Source organism: Heloderma suspectum, chromosome 2, assembly GCF_057233095.1.
Source record: "Heloderma suspectum isolate Gila_16-S chromosome 2, 16-S_ref, whole genome shotgun sequence".
Lineage (NCBI taxonomy): Eukaryota > Metazoa > Chordata > Lepidosauria > Squamata > Helodermatidae > Heloderma > Heloderma suspectum.
Window position 1 is genome coordinate 91,421,925 of NC_139459.1, and position 23,095 is coordinate 91,445,019.

Consider the following 23,095-nt stretch of genomic DNA (forward strand, 5'->3'; position numbering starts at 1 on the left):
TATGTCTGAATGAAAAAAAAACACGGTTTGCAACTCCACTTCTCCCTCATAGGTTGCTATTTGGGATCATAGAATTATAGAATAGTAGGGTTGGAAGGGGCCTATATGGCCATCGAGTCCAACCCCCTAAATAACAGGGGTTGGATAACAGTGGGGATTCTCAGGAATGCTGAGGGAAGAGGGAAACTGCACAAACCATGGCTTGTCCTGGAACACAAATCATGGCTGGAAATCTGAACTACTGTTAGTGCAAATGGTTTGGTATGACATCTCAAACAACCCTCAGTATTCCTCACCCCACTCATTATCCTGCCCCTTCCATTTTTCCAATGTGAATTTTCACTTGTGCCTCAGTTTACCATAGATGTTCAGGGCGCTAGTCTCAAAGTTTTCTCCCCATCTCCAGTTCTGTATACACCCACTTTTCCTGTTCACACTGGGACAGATTCATATATTATCAGGATAGCTGTGGAAAAATCATTTTCTTGTGGTTGAATTCCGTGTCACAGCATCTATTTCTTTTAACGAGCACAGATGTAGCTGTGCAAATTCAGTGTTCCTCTATACAAAATTAAAAATCCAACCCTGAATTTCTCAAAGGAGGAAACATCATATGAATCGAAAGCACATGAAAATTAGTACTGCAACAGCCAGGGACAAAAGTGAAATGAAATGCAACAAGAGTTCATTTGTACCCATCCTCAAACCAACAATGCAGTGAATGGAACAACTAACAGCCTATCTTTGCGCACTGTTTTGTGTACAGCTTTAGGCATGTGTATTGCGTTACAGCAGGGGGAGGGAACCCATTTGGGTGTGGAGGCTGGATTGCCCTCTGGATCAGAACCACCCCTATGGGCTGGATGATGTCTGTGTGCTTGCTTGCTTGCTTGCTTCTCTTTCTTTCTTTCTTTCTTTCTTTCTTTCTTTCTTTCTTTCTTTCTTTCTTTCTTTTTCTTTCTTTCTTATATTTACAACCTGCCTTTTTTCATCTTGCAAGGAACCCAAAGCAGCTTACAGGGTCCTCCTCCTCTCCATTTTATCCTCACAACAACCCTGTGAGAGAGGTTAGGCTGAGAGTCAGTGACTGGCCCAAAGTCACCCAGAGAGCTCCATGGTTGAGTGGGGACCAGAAGCCAGATTTCCCAAGTCCAAGTCCAACACTCTAACCGCTACAGCATGCTGTTTCTCTTGCTTGGTCTTTGTGTGTATCTCTGTTTTGTTTGAGGTTGTTTTTGTGAGTGTGTTGTGTGTTTTGCCTCTGTATGTGTGTGTGTGATTTGCCTGGGGTTATTTGGGCTGTGTGGCTGTATGGGGTGGGTGGGTGTCTTGCCTCTGTGCCGAAACATCACCAGTTTGCCTTCTGTAAAATGAGTATTTTGTTGTGCTTCATGGGGGCAAATATGTGATTTGGCATTTGGGATCATACCACACCTCTAGCATGTACTCCGTTTTTGATCCAAGTTACTTGTCTCAGGGCTTCATTAGTTTTTGCAAAATGGGGGTCAAAAACCGTGGTTCAAAAGAGTGGTTTTGTGTTTTGGAGCTCAGACCCCACTTCAGCCTTGTACTTAGGTTCTTGGACAAGTTGCTTTTCTTTCAGCCTCACCAGTTTGCCTTACGGGAAGTGGATATTTTGTTTGGTGACTGGCCATGTTCACCATGGTGGCCATTTTGTGGGGGCACCGATGATAATCACGCAAAATTCCAAATGTGCCCACCAGCCCCAAAAGGTTAGAGGCCCTTGATCTATCTTACTGTTGCTTTCTATTTCTCGTAAGTTTTATCATTCTGTTTTTAATAAGTTTATTGTAAGCGGTCTTGAGATGAATCTGTACAAAATAACAGAATCATCAACAGCATCAAACTGCTTGTCAAGATACAATTAGCAACCCCCAGCCATTAATCTAAAGTACTAAGATGGAATTTGTTTCATACTATGGGTGTCGATGAAAGCCAATGATTTGAAATGCTGGTGCTCTGCCTTAACTGGGTTACTGACTGAGCTGAATGCTAACAGCATTTGCTACCATTATGGAGATTAGCTAGAAAGTGAATTGCTGGACAGCTAGAAAGAAGTACAAAGCCAGATGTCAGAGTCTCTAAAGCTTCTTACATTTATTTCTGAAGCGGCAAAGGCCACATGCAGTGCCTTCTCTTTAATACCTGATTTTCATGTGTGGAGGGGATCTACCTGAAACTGCCTTATATGAAAATCTCTAAAATTATTACATCGGAGAAAACCTTTCTAAACTAATCTTTTATTTTTTCCTGACTTCGCAATTTGGGATATTTTCACATGGGCACGCTACCACATGAAAAGATGGTAACATTCAGACTTTTTCCACTTCAGTCATAAATGCATGATGAGGCAGCCCTCACATGAAAGCTGACATTTTCAGCCACTGCATACTTCACAAAGGAGCTCTATCTAAATTCACAGGAGGTCAACAAAAAGAAAAAAAGTGTTCCATTCCTTTGTCTCCTTTCAACATTCAATTTCCAATAGGTGGACCAGCTCCTACAATTACGTAACTATGGAGCCATAGCTCAGCGGTAGAACACATGCAGACGGTCCCAGGTTCAGTTGCTGGCATCTCTAGGTAGGGCTGGCTAAGAGCCCTGCCTGAAATGCTAGAAAGCTTATGCCATTCAGTGTAGACAGTATTGCGCTAGATGGGTCAGTGGTCAGACTCAACGTACTGATTAAAACAGGGTTGTCAAGACCTAAGGTCTGGGATCACAAATTTTTAAAAATAGTCTCTTCTGAAGAGTAACTGCTGGCAACAGATAATAAAGAAAACTCAGAAATATCGCACAGCATGGTAACCCCAATCATTGCTTTAATAATGATCGTGGCTATTACAAACACGAAATTTGCAATTTGTGTATTTCTTTGTTCACTGGCACTAAGTTCACTGAATGGCAGTAATTATGATGATCATTAACATCTTGCACAGAGAAAGATGATGTCTGTAAGAAGTTCACACCACAATTTTAATTTCTGCAGCTGTTACCACTGTAGATGGCATAATAAACAACAATGCCACAGCCATTAATGTCTACTATCAACCGTTTTATGGACTTGAGCACGCTCCGGGAGAGAGCGCAGGACAGGAAGGCCTGGCATACTATGGTCCATGGGGTCATGAAGAGACGGACACGACTGAACGACTGAACAACAACAACCATCAACCGTCTGCCAGGCAATAAAGCAGCTTCTAAATGTTGCAGTTCCAACCATTACTTTCAATAAGGACAACTTTACAGTGACACAAAACTATTATGGAATAATTTCAGGATACATCTAAAATGCATTTTAAACATGATCACTATTAACAGAAGAGTAGGTACCATGAGCTATTGGAAGTGCACTTCTTACTGTTCTTGCACAATGTTTTCTGTTGTTATTTTCTGCAAAAAACTACAGTTACAATGAAAAAAGTTTCAAAACAATATTGCTCTTGCAACACAGAATTATTAATAATTCCCACTGAAAGCTAAACCATATACAGCACAAGTTAACTGAGAACCAGAGAAACTGAGGTCCTTTGAAGCTATTTTTGCAATTCACCATTGTATTCTTACCTGCGGATTCTTTTGGGTGTCTTTCCAAGGAGGAAGGTAATTGAGCCTATTCGGTGGATCCTCTTCTGCTTCTGGTATACAGGATGTGTAATACAAAGAACCGAAGGCTTGCTGGTTACACTTATTAAAGTATCCTTCTTGGTACTCTTCCTCCTTGAAGAAGCTTCTTCTGGATTCTTTCTGTCTTTCTAAACCAAATTGGAAATAAAACACTTTAGGAGTCGCTGTCACCTTGCTTTTCTCCTGTGTTTTGGTACTATCTTTGATTTCATCTTTAGCTGAGGTTCTGGTTCATGGTACAGTTATCACTTTTTTTAGTTTACTGTGACAAGATTCCCCAACATCTGTTTGATGTTTCCATTAGGAAATTTGACTGTTGATTTTTAATCTGTGATAACATGTCACAGAGCCTTAATTGCTCCATGAACAATTAGCACTTTCAACTATGACATCTCTGTAATTCTAGAGTTAGGTTGATCATATTGAACAAGAGTATTTCCCAAACAGGGGAGCGGGGGGAGAACTAGTTGTTGAGGAGCCAATTATGTACACTTTATTATTTTATTTAGTTTATATCTCACTTTTCTACAACAGGCTGCACTACGGCAGCATACAAAAAACAAGTGAACAACAATCAGATATAATAAAAGAAAACTAAAATTAAAACACAAGGGCAGTTGTTACATTAAAAATTAAGCAGCAGCATAAAACTAAAACAATTTATAAACAGCAGAACAGTGTTAAAAGCCAGTCTGAATAAATAGGTCTTGAAAACCCATCTAAAAGGAGAAAGAGAAGGAACCCAATGGAACTTCCTATGGAGAACACGGTTTTGGCATTTTCACTGAAAAGATTCATGTCACTTCTACCCACCCATTGTACTTCCAATGCAGGAAGCAGGGCCTCTAAAACCATTGTACTTCCAATGCAGGAAGCAGGGCCTCTAAAACCAATTTTAGGATTTGGGCAGATTCATATAGCAGAGGATGGTTCTTGAGGTAATCTGGTCCCAGGCTGCTAGGCTTTAAAGGTTAACACCAGCACTTTAAATTGAGCCTGGAAACAAACAGGTAACCAATATATTTGATACAATAGTAATGTTATAAGATTCCTAGGCTCAAGAAAATATTCTGACTGCTGCATTTTGAACCAATTGCAGTTTTCAGACTATCTTTAAAGGCACCCCATATAAGGAACACTGCACTAATCTAATCTGGATCTAACTAGGGCACGAGTTCTCAATGCCAGGTCTGGGAGCCACAGCTAGAGAACTACTTGAAGCTAGTAAAAACAACATACCTGGCTACTGCCTCTACCTAAATATCCAGAGAAAACATCAGATTCTGAAATACTCCTTTAGGCTGGCTATAGTACCTGATCCTTCAAGGAGAATGCAACCCCATCCCAAACAGGTTGTATAGCTACTCCCAGATGAACAGAACCCATACAAGATACAGCTATCTTGCATGAATAAGTTTCCGTTTTTTTCACCCCAACCACTCCTGAACTGACACTAAACACTGATTTAGGCCTCCACTGCATCCCTGGGATCAGAAAGTGGAAAGAAGGGGCACAGCTGTGTGCCTTCAGTACACTTGATTAGATTTCAGCCCAAACCTCCAGATGACCTCATCAAACAGCTTCATGTAGATCAGAGGTGAGCAACTTGGGGCCCTCCAGATGTTTCAGCCTGCAGCTCAAGTGTCCTGCTACGCTCCTGTCTTGGCAAGACAATGCTGAAAGATCATATGGGCAATGGTATTGAAACCCCCTGAGAAGCGCAGGTGAATTAACAGAACTGCACCTCTTTGTCTGCCCTCGAGTACAGCGAGGGTGGTTCTGAAGTTCTGAAACCAGGCAAGAAGCTGGACTGGAATGGACCACTTGATATTATATTATTACTATCTTTTTATTTCACGCCTGACATTATAATCTATAAGACTTTCAAAGTGGTTTACATAATTAAAATAGTTCATATGAAACTGCTGTATACTAAATCAGACCATCGGTTCATCTAGCCACACTGAATAGCAGCAGCAATCCAGGGCTTCAGACAGGGGTCTTTCCAAGTCCGATGTGGAGATGCTGGGGATTGAATGTGGGACCTTCTGCATGCAAAACATGTGCTCTTCACCACTTAACTAGGGCAACAAGTATGACAAAATTAGTAAAAAAAATTAATTCAAAACCAACACCATAAACTGAATAAACACTCCAGGTCTAAAAGCAATCAAGGTATCTGAAAGGTGTGAGCAAATAAAAAGGTCTTTACCTGGCACTGATAGGGCATCAAGATCAGCACCAGGTAAGCCTCCCTGGGGAGAGCATTCTACAACTGAGGTGCCACAATATAGAAGGTGCTGTCCCTGGGTACCACTCGCCTTGCCTTTAAAGGCAGAGGGACTTAGGGAAGGATCTTAATACGTGGGCAGGTTCATGCTGGAGAAGACAGTGCTTCAAGTACTCAGGTGCCAAGCCATTTAGGGTTTTAAGGTAAGAATCAGACGTTTGAATTGTGCTTGGAAATTGACTGACAGCGTAGTTGTTTCAGAACTGGCAAAACACATCCCCAGTTTATAACTACCTGCTATATCTGATAGAAACTGAAATTTCTGAGCAGTCTTTAGAAGCAGACCCACATACAACACATTACAGTATTTATTTATGTGAGATGCCTCATTCTGTGCAGCAATTTCTCAATGCCAATGTGCTAGATCCAGAGGAAATTAGTCGAACTTTAGGACCTAATCTTAGGCTGTAATCCTACATCCACTTACCTGAGTGTAAGCTACACTTAACACAATTGCACATACTTCTGAGTAGGCATGCACAGGATTGTGCCGTTACATCTCACTGAAATCAATGGGTCTCAGGTAAATCATGACTAATTTGCCTCATTGATCTGAATGAGTTCAAATCTCCAGGGCCAGATGAACTGCATCCTAGAGTAACAAAGGAACTGGCAGAAGAACTCTCAGAACCACTGTCTATTATCTTTGAGAAATCATGGAAGACGGGTGAAGTACCATATGACTGAAGGAAGGCTAATGTTGTCCCTATCTTCAAAAAGGGCAAAAAGGAGGAACCTGGGAACTACAGACCAGTCAGACATCAACCCCTGGGAAAATTCTGGAGCAGATTATAAAGCAATCAGTCTGTAAGCACCTTGAAAACTATGCAGCGATTACACAAAGCCAACATGGATTTGTCAAGAACAAATCCTGCCAGACGAATCTGATCTCATTTTTTGATCAGGTAACCTCCGTTGTGGACTGTGGGGATGCTGTGGACAACATATACCTCGACTTCAGCAAAGCTTTCAAACAAAGTGCCCCATGATATCCTGATGAGCAAACTAGCTAAAAGTGGGCTAGATGAAACAATGATCAGGTGGATCCACAGTTAGCTACAAGATCGGACCCAAAGAGTGCTTATCAATGGCATCTTCTTAAACTGGGGAGAGGTAACGAGCTGGGTACTGCAGGGCTCAGTCCTGGGCCCAGTGCTCTTCAACGTTTTTATTAATGACTTGGATGAGGAGGTGCAGGGAATGCTGATCAAATATGCAGATGACACAAAATTGGGTGGGATAGCTAATACCCCAGAAGACAGAAACAAAATTCAAAGTGATCTTGATAGGCTGGAGTGCTGGACGGAAAACAACAGAATGACATTTAATAGGGATCAATGCCAAGTTCTGCACCTAGGAAAAAGAAACCAAATGCACAGTTACAAGATGGGCGATACTTGGCTCAACAATACTACAAGAAAGAAGGATCTTAGAATTGTTGTTGATCACAAGCTGAATATGAGCCAACAATGTGATGTGGCTGCAAAAAAAGCAAATGCTATTTTTGGCTGCATGAATAGAAGTATAGCTTCCAAATCCCAGGAAGTACTAGTTCCCCTCTACTCAGCATTGGTTAGGCCCCATCTTGAGTACTGTGTCCAATTCTGGGCACTGCACTTTAAGGATGCAGACAAACTGGAGAGGGTTCAGAGGAGGGCAACAAAGATGATCAGGGGATTGGAAACAAAGCCCTATGAGGAGAGACTGAAAGAACTGGGCATGTTTAGCCTTGAGAAGAGAAGACTGAGGGGAGATATGATAGTGCTCTTCAAGTACTTGAAAGGTTGTCACAGAGAGGAAGGCCAGGATCTCTTCTCGATCATCCCAGAGTGCAGGACACGGAATAATGGGCTCAAGTGACAGGAAGCCAGATGCTGGCTGAACATCAGGAAAAATGTCCTGACTGTTAGAGCAATATGACAATGGAACCAATTATCTAAGGAGGTCATGGGCTCTCCCACACTGGAGGCATTCAAGATGAAGCTGGACAGCCATCTGTCAGGAATGCTTTGACTTAGATTCCTGCATTGAGCAGGGGGTTGCACTCGATGGTCTTATAGGTCCCCTCCAACCCTACTATTCTATGATCCTATGATTTCAGTGGGATTAAAGCATGGCTAACTTCCTCCTCTGAATCCAACCCAATATTTTTATTTACACAAACATCATGCAAACTAACCATCCAAGATATATGTTGCTGATCCTCTCTGGCTCTCTTCCTAATCAACGATCTGATCCTCTCACAAATTTCTCTTAGTTGCATCGCAGCCTCAACCACAGGCAGCTTATCTGTCTGCCTTGCGATGGAAAGCGTGACTCCTTGATCCCTGGTTCTATTTTGGCACAGCCACCTGCCCAACATTTAACTCACAGAAGAGTGCATCTGTCCTTATAGCACCAACTCAGAATGGATTCAGGCATTTAGCAAATGATGGTGCGGCAGCTGTAACCACACAGATGACCTGTTGTCTATAGCCTCTGGCCACATAGTGAGCTGAGTGTTTATCATGTTCCTGCAACTATTTGGAAACCTGGAAAAATGAGAAGCATGGCAATATCTGGCTCACCAATGTAACTCTTCAAAGTATGACAAGAGCAGCAAGTTAGGCCTAGTTAGCAGATATGTAATATAGGACAAAGAAGGCAGGGACCTAATAGAAGCAGATGAGATTAAGAAGAGGTGGAAAGAATACACAGAAGAACTATACAGGAAAGATCTGAATGTCCCTGATAGCCATGATAGTGCGGTCACTGAACTTGAGCCGGACATCCTAGACAGTGAAGTCAAGTGGGCCTTAGGAAGCATGACTAACAACAAAGCTAGCAGAGATGACAGTATTCCAGCTGAGCTATTTAAAATCCTAAAAGATGATGCTGTTAAAGTGCTGCACTCAATATGCCAACACATTTGGAACACTCAACAGTGGCCACAAGACTGGAAAAGCTCAATTTACATTCCAATTCCAAAGAAGGGCAACGCCAAAGAGTGTTCAAACTACCGTACAATTGTGCTCATTTTACAGGCTGGCAAGGTTATGCTCAAAATCCTACAAGCTAGGCTTCAGCAGTATGTGAACCGAGAACTACCAGAAGTACAAGCTAAGTTTCAAAGAGGCAAAGGAACTAGAGATCAAATTGCCAACATTCGCTGGGTCATGGAGAAAGCAAGAGAATTCCAGAAAAACATCTATTTCTGCTTCATTGATTACGCGAAAGCCTTTGATTGTGTGGATCACAACTAACTCTCGCAAATTCTTAAAGAGATGGGAGTACCAGACCACCTTACCTGTCTCCTGAGTAGGGTTGGCGGAGAATTTCTCCCCGAAACTTCGGGGGGCCGAGCGCCAACGTGTTTGGCCCCCCGAAGAAGTTTTGGGGAGAAATTCTCTGCCCCCCGCCCCCCCCCCCGGACGGGACTTACCTTTCCCGAATGTCCCTCCCGGCGGCGGGTCCCGGTGGCGGTTTGTCGGGTCTTTGTCAGGGGCAGGGGCAGCAGCCGATCTTTCGACCGGCTGCCGCCGCCGCCATTCCAATAAAACTAAAAAAAAACAAAACGCCCCCATGATAGGCTACATGACGATTAACGTAGCCTATCACGGCTAGATCTGCAAAGTCAGCCGTGATAGGCTACGTAAATCGTCACGTAGCCTATCACGGGTGACTTAAAAAAAAAAAAGCGCGTACGGCTAATGGCGGCCCCCATAGGGAGCCGCCATTCACGTTCCTTATTTGGTCGCTGTAGTCTACGTAAAGATTACGTAGACTACGGCGAAAATAAGGGCAACGCTATTTGCGTTGCCCTTATTTTCGCCGTAGTCTATGTAAAGATTTACGTAGACTACAGCGACCAAATAAGGAACGTGAATGGCAGCTCCCTATGGGGGCCGCCATTTGCGTACGTGCTTTGTTTTTTTTTTTTTAAGTCACCCGTGATAGGCTACGTGACGATTTACGTAGCCTATCACGGCTGACTTTGCAGATCTAGCCGTGATAGGCTACGTTAATCGTCACGTAGCCTATCACGGGGGCGTTTTTTTTTTAAACTTTTTATTTCGTGGCTGGGCGAGGCGGGAAGCCTCCCCCCCGGCCTGAATTTCGGCCGGGTGAGGCGGGAAGCCTCCCCCCCACCACGAAAAGCTGTGAGACCAGGTAAGTGGCTTTCGTGCACTCCTACTCCTGAGAAACCTGTACGAGGGTCAAGAAGCAACAGTAAGAACCAGACATGGAACAACCGATTGGTTCAAAATTGGGAAAGGAGTACAACAAGGCTGTATATTGTCGCCCTGCTTATTTATCTTATATGCAGAGTACATCATGAGAAATGCTGGGTTGGATGAATCACAGGTCGGAATTAAGATTGCCGGGAGAATTATCAACAACCTCAGACACGCAGACGATACCACCCTAATGGCAGAAAGCGAAGAGGATCTCAAGAGCCTCTTGTTGAGGGTGAAAGTGGAGAGTGCAAAAGCTGGTTTGAAACTCAACATTAAAAAAACTAAGATCATGGCATCTGCCCCCATCACTTCCTGGCATATAGAAGGGGAAGAAATGGAAGCAGTGACAGATTTTACCTTTTTGGGCTCCAAGATCACCGCAGACAGTGACTGTAGCCATGAAATTAAAAGACGCTTGCTCCTTGGGAGGAAAGCTATGGCAAACCTAGACAGCATTGTAAGAAGCAGAGTCATCACCTTGCTGACAAAGGACCGTATAATCAAAGCTATGGTTTTCCCAGTAGCAACGTATGGCTGTGAGAGTTGGACTATAAGGAAGGCTGAGCGCCGAAGAATTGATGCTTTCGAACTGTGGTGTTGGAGAAGACTCTTACGAGTCCCCTGGACTGCAAGGAGGTCAAATCAGTCCATCCTAAAGGAAATTAACCCGGAGTGCTCATTGGAAGGACAGATACTGAAGATGAAGCTCAAATATTTTGGCCACTTAATGCGAAGAGAAAACTCTCTGGAAAAGACCCTGATGCTGGGAAAGACTGAAGGCAAAAGGAGAAGGGGACGGCAGAGGATGAGATGGCTAGATAACATCACTGATGCAATGAATATGAATTTGAGCACACTCCGGGAGAGAGCGGAGGACAGGAAGGTCTGGCGTGCTATGGTCCATGGGATCACGAAGAGTCGGACACGACTTAACGACTGAACAACAACAACAATATAGTTTAGGACTTCACACATTTTCCTTGGTTAGGGACCTGTTTACTATAGAGTTTTAGAACCAAGGAAGCATTACCTTCGTCAGCAACTAATTTTATGGGAGGGAATAGAGGACAGTGGGCCAGGGTCCCATCTAGCCCCCTAAGGTGGACTTCCAACAAGGCCCATTGCCACAGTTACTCTCTCACACACCCCTCTTTCCTCTAGGGCAAACTGGGGCTCAAGTTACTGATCCATATAGTTTTAGATCAGCCATTAAAGAATTCAAAAGTGCATTAACATTTTATAACTGAATTCATGGAAAGCAAATTGACTTAATAATCGTATCAATATCTTTCTTAGAAGGTTTTTAAAACCTCAGAAAGTTCATTGATTTGCCTTTTTCATCTATCTATCCATCCATCCATCCATCTGGAAAATAGCCATGTTTTGTCAACGGACTGGAGGCCACACACTTTCTTGTCTTTGTAAGGGAACAGAATTGTTAAAACTAATACTGTTCACTTCACTGTGAATAAATTATCGCAGATGGCATCTGTAATTTGAAAAAGACAAAAACATTTCTGAATGTGCTTGCAAAACTCTTTTTTCCCTTAAAAAAAAAAAAACCTCTTCTCAAAATTAACTGTTTAAAAAGTTCTGCCTGGAGGCTAAAAAATAATGTTGCTGTAAACAGACTGTCCTGCAAGCTAATGGCAGAACAAGCTTCAAGCAATCATGAATTATCCTTGAAGTATCTTAACTCAGCCTTCTGGATGAAAGCCAACTGGCTAAACAGACCCACCAGCAATGTCTGTTGATGAAGGACTGCTGGGTTCGTTTGAATTTGCTGAACATTCAAAGCAACACATCCATCCAAACTAACATCCTCAAGTTTTTACAAGTGACAATCAAGTATTGAGGATCAGTACAGCTTCAAACACAGCACTGCCTTTCAAACAGTATCATATGGAAGAGAAAATATTCCACCCTGATTAGTTAACGTTTTGTTGATGTTGCTGTTAATCTGGGCCCTTCTAAGCCAAAGGAACCACCAAAGTTAGCAAACATCTGAGCAGTCATGATGGACCAAAATGGATGACAACAAAGCAAGTGACAGACAATGTGAGACTTTGGCAGGTTGGTTGATGGTGAGGATGCAATGATAAGGATAAAGAAAGCATAATACCTAATAAGAAGCTAAAAGGAGCAAAAACTGGCATCACAGCAGATGTTGAATCATAACATTCCTGTATTACTTTGAAAAATATGCTGGAATGTGTCAAAGTAACCTAAGTAAAGACCTGCCCCAAAGCAGGGCTCCAAGTTGCACTTTCCCCTTGAGATAGATTATGGGCTATGTAGGGTAGAATACTCTACATGTTCATGTATGTGCTCCATTCTCAAATTGACAAAAGTGATGAAAGATGATGCAAGTTTGGCTGGGGAGATGCTGGGAGTTGAGGTCTAACACATCTGGAGGGCACCAGGTTGGGGAATGCTGGAGTAGGAAGCGACAATCTTGCTTTGATTGCCAGTGCCATTCTTATTTATTTATTATATTTATTTATTTATTACATTTATATCCCACCTTTCTTCCATCATGGAACTCAAGGTGGCTACATGTGGTTCCCAGATAGTCGCCCCTCCAAGCACTGACCAGACCCAAAACCTGTTTAGCTTCCTGCCTCATGTGTCTTCAGACCATGCCCTGGGACCATTAAACCATTGAGGGTGCAAACCTACGGGGTTGCAACCCCTTAGACAGAAGCCTCTGAGCTTGTAGGCTTCCAAAAGTCCTATGCCCTGCCAGGCTGTTGACAGCTGGCAGGAGGAGGACAGGGGTTATTTTGTCGCCTGTTCATCCAAACATTTTTTAAAAACTCAGCTAGACAGGCCTCTGAGCCCGTCTACCTTACTTAACAGTGGTGAGCAGGGATTCATGACAGAAACACCACAGGATAATTTGGATCTTGGCCTCTCCTCCCCGTGCCCACCATCCCGCCCCCTTTTTGCTCTCCCCAAAGCTGTACAAGGACACTTTTTTGTGATGTCAAAAAGCAGCCACCGTGGTTCCTTCTCTGGTGACTGTGAGGGGAGGGATCCAAAATATCCTATGGTCTCCGGTACAGTCTCCCAGGGACCAAAGGATTGTTCTCTTATATTATTTTCTAGATATTTACATTGCTATGTCTACCTCCAAGTTCATAACACTGTTTTCTGTATGAAGTTATTATTATTTTCTGTATGAAACACTTAGTATCAATAAACAGATGAATTTGTTTCAATTACTAACTTGAGCCTGTGGTCCCTTGCATGGTACAGATAGGACAGAGTTAGTAAATAAGTCAACAGATCAGTCAAGGGCAAATCTTTCTCCATTTTTTTTTTTTATCAGCTTATGCTTTCTAGCAACCCCCTTGCAATAAGCCAAGAGATCAGGTATGCGAACCCAGAGGAACTGGTTTCTTTCCCTTTTCAGACCCATGACAGAGTTATACCTATTTTTGATGCACTAGTTTGCACCAAAGTGATAATTATCATGAAAGATCAGGAAAGGCTTCCTCTCCAAATTCAAATCCTTTAAAAATAGTTTAAAATGTAAAAGCAAAGCACAATCAACAACAGCACCTGTACCAATTAGGAGTGACTGTGCCACAGCATGCACAAAAACAGTATAACTGACAGGAACTTTAAAGCACACTGGTTAATTCTTTATTATTCCTTCATTCATTTATTATATTTCTATACTGCCCCATAGCCGAAGCTCTCTGGGCGGTTCACAAATTATTATGCTGAAAAACAATCCAGTGAACTCTGAAATCCAATAATACGGGAAGAAGGTCAGGGATTGGCTTCTTCCCCTTCTTTTAGTGTATTTAATTTCACCATCATGGACCAAAAAGGACAATTGGGAACCTATGGGCTCTTCCTCCCCTTTCAGCTTTTCTTGCTGAACCCAAGATGGGTACAAATGCTCTGCACTCAAATCTACTGCAGCTGACAGAAATCCTTTTGTTGACATGACCTATGAAAAATACCTATGTAATACAAAATACAAATGCCACAAAGAAAAGTTCTTAATAACGCTACTTTTGTATTTACAGTATTCCACTGAGCACTTAAACCTGCACTGGGCATAGAAAGGGCACGTTTCCCCCCCCCAGGCTGACAGAATGCTTAGTTCTCTCATTTACACCACACTGCAATAACATAAAGAGGGGTTTACCATTAATCCAGGTTTTACTACAAAGCATCCTGTTATTTCTCTGTCAAACACTGTCAAGAGTGCCAAGTGTCTGTCATCCAATTCAGGGGATTAAGTCTTCTTTTATAGTGTGATACTTGTACCAATTTATAAAAATACAGATATAATTTCTCAGAGCTGGTCACAGTCTATATTTTGGACTGGATTCATGCCGCAAAGGTTGAATATGACAGCTGGCAGGAAGCTGAGGGGAGAATACATCCTCCCCCTTTTCAGTCACCACATTTCGGTTGCCATAGTGATTAATCCTCAATTCAATGGCTGTCTTTGTATATTTCTTTTCAGCAAAACTTTAAGTAAACTTAAGTTGAAAACAAGCAGTTGACTGAAAAAAGCGGCTCCACATAACCAAGAGGTACAGTATGAGTTGTGTGAGCAATATATTTCCACGTATTAAAACAGCAAATTAACTCTAATGCATAATGCAACTTCTTTGAAGCCCTTAAATATATCCTGTCCCTGTTCGTAATAATTATTGGGTGAAGTAATTTTTCCTTTTTACTACCATGGTTTCTCTGTTGTGTGTGTGTTTGTGTTTAAAGGGGATCTCGTTACACATAGCATTCAGTAACATCAGCTCCAAAAAAAGGGAGCCAAACAAAGCCATCCCATACTACTGTAATTTTGATTTCTCATTTAGGCTGTTTCACAGAAGCTGTTTTTGCCAATTAACACAGAAATTAATTAGGGAATTAATTAAGGAATCCAGACATCCAATTCAAAATAGATTGGAAACAGCAGAGGAGGATGTTTCCCCTGGCTCCAGAAGGCTCAAATTACTTTTATGGTTTTATTTAAAGGATGTAGGCTACCCTTAAAGCAAAAGAACGTTAAAGAAAATAAATCCCGAGCACCCAATATTAAGATCAATCAGGATTTGATGGCTTTAGTCAACACAGCTAAAATGTAAGCAAATTAGTAGTACAAACTTAGCAAATCTTCAGTGGACATTTTAGGTGACATACATCAGCTAGAAAGGAATATTCAGTTTTATTTAACTTTCCCGCACAGGGCAGTCCATTTTGCTCCCACCTATACAGTTTTGACCCAGACCACCTATATGTTCGTTTTAATTTTTTTGCCCCTACAATATTTTTTTAATTAGATAAACCTTCATTTTAAGCAATGACCATTTCAAACGTACATACATAAAAAATAACATATACAAAAGGAACAGTGGCTGAGCTTCCACTAGGTAAGAAATAACCCTCAGTTGTAAATAAACAGGCTGTGACAAGTTAATTATGGGATACCTGTGGTCTAACATTCAACAAAATGTTGTTCTATGACTATTACATGCTGTTTTTATTCACTGTTTGCTTTTTATATTTTAATGTATTAATGTATTTTAATATAATTAATTAATTATATTTTAATGTAATATAAAATACACTACACAGAGAACCTGGGTTATTGCGCAGTTTAGACATACACTAAATAAAACAAACAAATAAAACTTTATACACTTTATTTATTTACAACGTTTATATACTGCAACTGCTCTCAATTTTTTTCACCCCCCCCCCCCGCAATGCCAGGTAAAGCATTGCAGGTGCCAGTTCTCATCAGCAGTGCTCTTTTGAATGAGAAATTAGAAGGTTCTGTGGCAAGTGAGAAGTGGCACATTGAATGGTGCTTTTGGACTTTCAGTGATAACACATTATTACTTGAGCAATTTCACTGGGAAGCAGAGCTAGGCATCCAAAAGCTACTCCTTCTCATGCCAGTCAGGAAATGGTAGAACCATTATCGTGGCAATGATCAGGGGAGCAGGGTGCAGCACAGTAGGGCTCCCACAGGCCAGGTTGCTTTGTCACCATCTGCTTGAGGCCTCTAGGTATGTGGAAGATTGCATCTCCACCTGGAGGCTCAGTTAACTGACCTGGACAACTCGCAGGACAAGGCAAGGGGGAGGAGTTTGGGATGTTCTCATGCTTCTATGTGAGTAGGCCAACTTTGCCCTTTCCTTGCTCCCTTTCCCCACAGGAAAGGTCTACCTGGAAGGTAGACTCTTCTCAGCAAAGTTGCTGAAGCAATGAAATCCTGGACAAGGGATACAACTTAGCAGTAATATCTGGGTGTATATATGGAACCACATACCAGCAATACAAGACAAACAGCCTCAGTGGGGCTACAAAAATCTATGGTCACCTAAAACTTGGTCCTCAGTTGCTGAAGGTGGTGGAAGGTTCCTCCTCTTCCTATGGTTTTAGCAGTTATAAATAACTATAAACGACTAGGTGGTTACCTCTTTTCTAATACTAGATTTGTTCCAGGTTCAGAATTTTAGTCAGTTACACAAGAGTTGTGATACAGTGTATCTACAGGGGCTGTAGCTCAGTAGAAGAGCACATGCTTTGTATGCAGAAGGTCCCAGGTTTGATTCCCAGCTTCTCCAGGAAAGTATCCTGCTGAAACCCTGGAGAGGTATTACCAGTCCATGTCAACAATACAGGGTTAGATGGACCAAAGGTCTCACTCACTGCTTCCCATGATCCTATGTTCCACTCTGAAGCATGTTTCACTCCGTTCAATACGGCTTACTCTCTGCTAAATATGTACAGGATTTCTATCCTAGAGAACCAAAGTACTAACTGTTGTCAATAGTAGTCATATGCCTTCCTCCCTCTTCTTTCAGTAATGATGCTGTTAAACAGCTCTGAGATGTGCTACTAGTCATTATACTGTATTTTTTTCATCTGTAACAAACTGTATTACTCTTCATCTTCATACAAAGGGGCAATAACTCAGTGGCACAGTGTATGCTTTGCCAGGTTCAGTCTCAGGTATCTCCAATTAAAAGAGTGTCAGGTAGCATGGCTGGGAAAGACCCTTGCTTGAGTCCTTGGAGAGACACTACCAGTCATGGTAGTCAGTACTAGGCTAGATGAAGCAACAGTGTGACAGTATAAGGAAGCTCTTTATTCACTCATAGCCTCAACTGAGTATTTTGGGAGGGTGGGGGGAGGGAAAAAAGTAGCAGTTGAAAAGTACAAAATAATACCAATGCAATTTCAGATAGTATCATATACTTGTACAGAAGAAAAGTACCTTTCTTCCAGTACCTCTTGCCCAGCTGAAGAAAGAGTTTTCTAAGCATCCCCTGTGACTGTTAATTCACAAAGTGGCAGCAGGCCTCTAACTTGCTGTCCCAGTCTTAAAATACGGACATATGCCTGCAACCCAGAATAGCTTCCTTGCAATGCTGATAACGCACTGAAAGTGTACATTCGTAAATTTTTTTCTGCATTGCTCCCTTTCTGAGATTACACTGTGGAATGATAGTTACACCCCTTCTAAGCATTTATTCTCTGATGCAAGTTTTAAGATTGGGCTATTTACATGTCTGTTCATTAACCACTGTGTTCCTCATTGCCTAAGTAGAGTGGCAGATTCGCAATATACATCTGTGCTTATATTTTCCACACACACATTAAGCATAAGCAGAGATTTTTCAAAAGCACAAGAAAATTACATATAGAGAAATCTGACTGCTGAAGCATGATTAATTTCCTCTGTACTGTGGTCATTCTGAATAATGGGTTGCACCCATTCCAGAACAGTCCACATTTCTGGTGGACTGAATTTCTCTGCCACCAGGAGCCTCCCGCTTGTGCCCCAAATCTGCCCCAGAGAGTTGGAGAAGATTTCAGTTGCGTGTGGGAGACTGCAGGAAAGAGGAGGGTAAGGGAAACTCCTGTTGCGCGAGTGGGCATCTGCTCATGTAACATTGGATTTAGCCCTATGTGAAAAGTCAGCGGAAAAGTATAAAGAGAACAGAGCAGCAGTGATTTGCTTCTGCATTCAAAGCTCTGTACATTTATTGCAAATGCTGAAGTAGAAGAAAGACCAGGAAAGCAGAGAGAAAGTGTAGCCCACTTTTTAAAGTTCTATGAATCATCAGCAAGTAAACAGGGCACATGAAAATTAACCCTACGCTGAAGATATAACAATTAAATTTTGCAGAAAGATTAATGGCTTTTCAAAGTATGTGCTAAAGGCAGTAAATGAAATCATCACACATTTTTTCCCCTACCGAGGTTTCATTTCCAGTTCAGATCTCTCTCCAAGTAAGTATCTAATGCTCACAAAGCACCAGACATCTCTATATATATACTACTTGGATGGGCAGCTCTACCCTCTGACAAGGCATGCTTCCTGTACAAATCATGATGCTGCTGTATCCTGCTTCTACACTTAGCTCTTTCTGGGACCAATATAGTTATCATATGCCACATTCTCACAAACCAGAGCAACTGGCATGCAAAGGCATTGTTACAGAAATGCTGCATCATAGGATCTAAATGCTTTCCTGCACTGGTGAACTGAATGAGCCAGCTCAATGTTTCACCACCAAGAGTGACACTGAAAGCAGATTATGGCCTAGATCAGCACACTTGCTCTTAATGGACATAAAATCATCAAGAAATTGCTAGGAGGAGACAATAGATTGATACTTGATTAAAAATATCAGGACATAGGAAATGAACCAATGTATTACCTCTTTAGATTTGTTATTATCAGTTCTGCACACACATATGCCCATTGACAGGATCTTTATGAGCAGCAAAATATAACACTGCTGTATCTCTATGTGGGGAAAAACTACATGTTTTCCTATTATAGTCTTCTCTGCAGCTTTGAAAGACACGGGAGCCCCTCCATAGGTAAATCTACACAGAGCCTATGGACTTCTCTACACAAGGCTTTTTATCCCACAGCTTTACCAGGGCTTCTGCTTCCGGATTCTTTGTGGCATAAAGATCGGCTCTTTACACTTCCTCCTTTTTTCAGGGGATTTCCTCTCTCTCCAAGTTCTATATGTTTCATTATGCAGCCACTAGATGGCACTGTGGTATAGCTGTAGTTATAGTGCAACTCCATAATTATGCAGAGCAATTCAAATCACCATTTTTAAAATAGTGCATTTTCCCTGTTACAAATAAAGCCGTGGAAATGGATACAAAGTACGGGAGAGGCCTTGGAAGTTGCCAATGTCACGCAAAGGACCCGCAAACTTCTGTGAGTAACCCATCTCGATTGCAAGATAAAAGCCTGGTGTAGAGAATCCCTATGACGGCTTTGAGCTTTTAAATAGGCAAGTAAAATTGCCAGTTTTTTGTGGTTGTGTTTCCATACCTTTGACATAAAGACATTAAAATCACATTTGACCTCAAAAGAGGAAACTTCTCTAAAATTAAGGAACTGTTAAACAGGAAGTTGAAAGGGGGAGTCAAGAGGGTTAAATCTCTCCAAAATGCTGGGAGGTTACTCAAAACCACAAAAATAGAAGCTCAGGTAGAAAGTATTCCACAGGTTAGGAAAGGTCACACTAAGTTCAAGATGCCACCAGCATGGTTAATGAGCAGTGTCAAGGAAGCTATTAAGAGAAAAGAAGGCTTCCTTCAGAAAATGGAAGTCTTACCCAAATGCGTAGAACAAAATGGAACACAAACATGCACAAAGGAAATGCAAGCAGACAATAAAAGATGCAAAAAAGCATTTTGAGAAGCATGTTGCTAACAACATCAAGGCCAGCAATAAAAAATTACTTACAGTAGATATATCAGAAGCAGGAAAGCAGCTAGGTAGGCAGTTGGACTGCTGGATGAAAATGGAGTTTAAGGAGTATTAAAGGAAGATAAAGAGATTGAACAAAAGCTGAATGAATTCTTTTCATCTATCTTCACTGCAGAAGATGTAGGACAGATACCTGTGCCTAAACTGATGTTTCCAAAAAGGGAGTCTGAGGAACTAAGGTAAATAGTGGTGACGAAAGATGAAGTTCTCAAACTTAATGACAAATTGAAAGTTAATAAATCACCAGGTCCAGATGGTATCTATCCTAGAGATCTTAAAGAACTCAAGTGTGAAACTGCTGAACTTCTAACAAAAATATGTAACATATCCCTAAGTTCAGCCTTTGTACCAGTGGACTGGAGAATGGCCAATGTAACACCAGTTTTTAAAAGAGGATCTAGAGGGATTGGGGAAGTTACAGTCGAGTTAGCTTAGCACCTGGTCTGGGTAAATTGGTTGAAAGCATTATTAAAAATAAAATTAGCAAGCATGTGGAAGACATTCTAATTGAGCTGTCTACCACAACCTCAAGCTAGCATGGCTAAAGAAGAATCAACATGCTTTCAGCGAAGGTAAATCCTGTCTCACTAACACTGTAGAGTTCTTTGACAGTGTCAATAAACATGTGGACAGAGGTGATTTGGTAGACATTGTTTACTTGGACTTCCAAAAGGCCTTTGACAAAGACCCTCATCAAGGAGTCCTGAGTAATCTTAGCAGTTACGGAATAAGAGATATCCTCTTATGGATCAGTAGCTGGTAGAAGAATAGAAAGCCAAGAGTAGGAATAAATGGTAAATTCTCCCAATGGAGGGATGTAAGCAGTGGGCTCCTAGAGGGATTTGTATTGCAACCACAGCTTTTCAACTTGTTCACAAATGATCTGGAATTAGGAGTGAAAAGTGAGGTGGCCAAGTTTGCTGATGACACCAAATTATTTAGGATGGTTAAAGCAAAAACGGACTGTGAAGAGCTCCAAAAGAATCTCTCCCAAATGGGAGAATGGGTATCAAAATGGCAAATGCAGCTCAATGTATGCAAGTGTAAAGTGATGCACGCTGAGGCAAAAAATCCCAGCTTCACATACTGAGCTAGAGGTGACTGACCAAGAAAGAGATCTTGGGGTTGCAGTGTACAGCTCGATTAGAATGTCGACCCAGTGTGTGGCTGCTGTGAAAAAGGTAAATTGCATGTTAGGTATAATTAGGAAAGGAATTGAAAATAAAACTGCCAATATCATGCTGCCTTTAAACAAATCTATGGTGTGATTACACTTGGAATACTGTGTACAGTTCTGGTCACTGCACCTAAAAAAGGATATTGTAGAGTTGGAAAAAGTGCAGAAAAGGGCAACTAAGTGCAGATCAAGGGGCTGGAGCAATTCCCCTGTGAGAAAGGTTACACCATCTGGGACTATTTAGCTTAGAGAAAAGGTGAATGAGGGGAGACATGATAGATGGGTACAAAATTATGCATGGTGTGGAGAAAGTGGATAGGGAGACATTTTTTTCTCCTTCTCTCATAATATTCGAACTTGGGGTCAACCCGTGAAGCTGACTGGTGGGAGATTTAGGACAGATAAAAGGAAGCACACAGCACATACTTAAACTATGGAATTAGTAGGGATGGCGGAGAATTTCTCCCCGAATCTTCGGGGGGTCGAGCGCCAACGCATTCGACCCCCCGAAATCGGCGGTGAAATTCTCCGCCCCCCCCCGGGATGGGACTTACCTTTGGCGATTGTCCCTCCCAGCGGCGGGTCCCGGTGGCAGTTCGTCAGCCTTTCGGCGGGGGCGGGGGCAGCAGCTGGTCTTCTGACCGGCCGCCGCCACCGCCGCCATTACAAAGTAAAGTGTAAAAAAAAAAACACCCTGTAATAGGCTACGTAATGATTAACGTAGCCTATCATGGCTAGATTTCCAAAGTCAGCCGTGATAGGCTATGTAAATCGTTACGTAGCCTATCACGGGTGACTTTGGAAAAAAAAAAAAAAAGCGCGTGCTTTACGTAAATCTTTACGTAGACTACCGGGACCAAATAAGGAACGCAAATGGCGGCGCCCATAGGGAGCCGCCATTTGCGTACACGTTTGTTTATTTTTTTTCAAAGTCAGACGTGATAGGCTACGTAACGATTTACGTAGCCTATCACGGCTGATTTTGGAAATCTAGCCGTGATAGGCTACGTTAATCGTTACATAGCCTATCATGGGGGTGTGTTTTTTGTTTTTTTTTTACAGTTTTTGTCTCGCGGTCGGGGAGACGGGGCGCTTCTCCCCGGCCTGAATTTCGGCCGGGTGAGGCGGGGCGCCTCCCCCCCGGCCTGAATTTCAGCCAGGCGAGGCGGGACACCTCCCCCCCCTCGCCTGAACTTCGGGGGGAGAAGCGAAGCGCCTCCCCCCCACCGTGAAGCACCCCTGCGAAAAGGTAAGTGACTTTCGTACATCCCTAGGAATTAGCTACCACAAGATGTAGTGATAGCCACAATTTAGATGGCTTTAAAAGGGGGTTAGACAAATTCCTGGAGGAGAGGGCTATCAATGGCTACTACTTCTGATGGTTATATGCTACTTGCAGTATCAAAGGCAGTATGCCTATGTACACCAGTTGCTGGAGAACATGGACAGGAGGATGCTGTTGCACTTATGTCCTATTTGTAGATTTCCCACAGACAGCTGACTGGCCACTGTGTGAACAGAATACTGGACTAGATGGACCTTTAGTTTGATCTACCATGGCTCCTCTTAAGTTCTTAAGTAGGTGAATTTTTTCCCATTACTTTATTTCACTGCTAGGAAATGCTTCTCCTGCTCTACTTCTTCATAAGAATTTCTGTTAAAAGGCACAGGCTTTACTTACTTAGTTTGTACTTCCTTGCACTTGTGGCAGTGAAGCCTCTGAAATGGATGGTCAACCTTGTGTGATGTTAATGGAATGTCTGTGAATTTTCCAACTGCTCAGGGGCCAAAGCTGACAACAAAAAAGTTTATGATACAGTTTCTTTGAAAACTGATAGTGGTCAGTTTTGCTGCGAGACAGGCTCTATGAACGGAGTGAGTCAGGCTAGGGACTTGAAAGTTCACTGGGGGGTGGGGAGGATCTTCATGACAACGGAACAAGAAGCACATTGGAGTATTACCCTTTCACTGCAGGACAGCAA

General features: G+C 42.2%; 1 protein-coding gene across 9 annotated transcripts in view; it reads right to left on the minus strand.

Annotated features, from left to right (window-relative positions):
* The window catches only part of ERCC6L2 (ERCC excision repair 6 like 2), an 84,092-nt gene that overhangs the window by 3,429 nt on the left and 57,568 nt on the right, over nt 1–23,095 (minus strand). For 8 of the 9 annotated variants that reach the window (XM_084834105.1, XM_084834104.1, XM_084834100.1 and 5 more), the window contains one exon: nt 3,589–3,776. In XM_084834105.1, the coding sequence (XP_084690231.1) occupies nt 3,589–3,776 (188 nt within the window). Of the gene's footprint in view, nt 1–3,318; nt 3,425–3,588; nt 3,777–23,095 lie in introns of those variants that run through there. The other variant, XM_084834107.1, reaches the window with a different exon arrangement.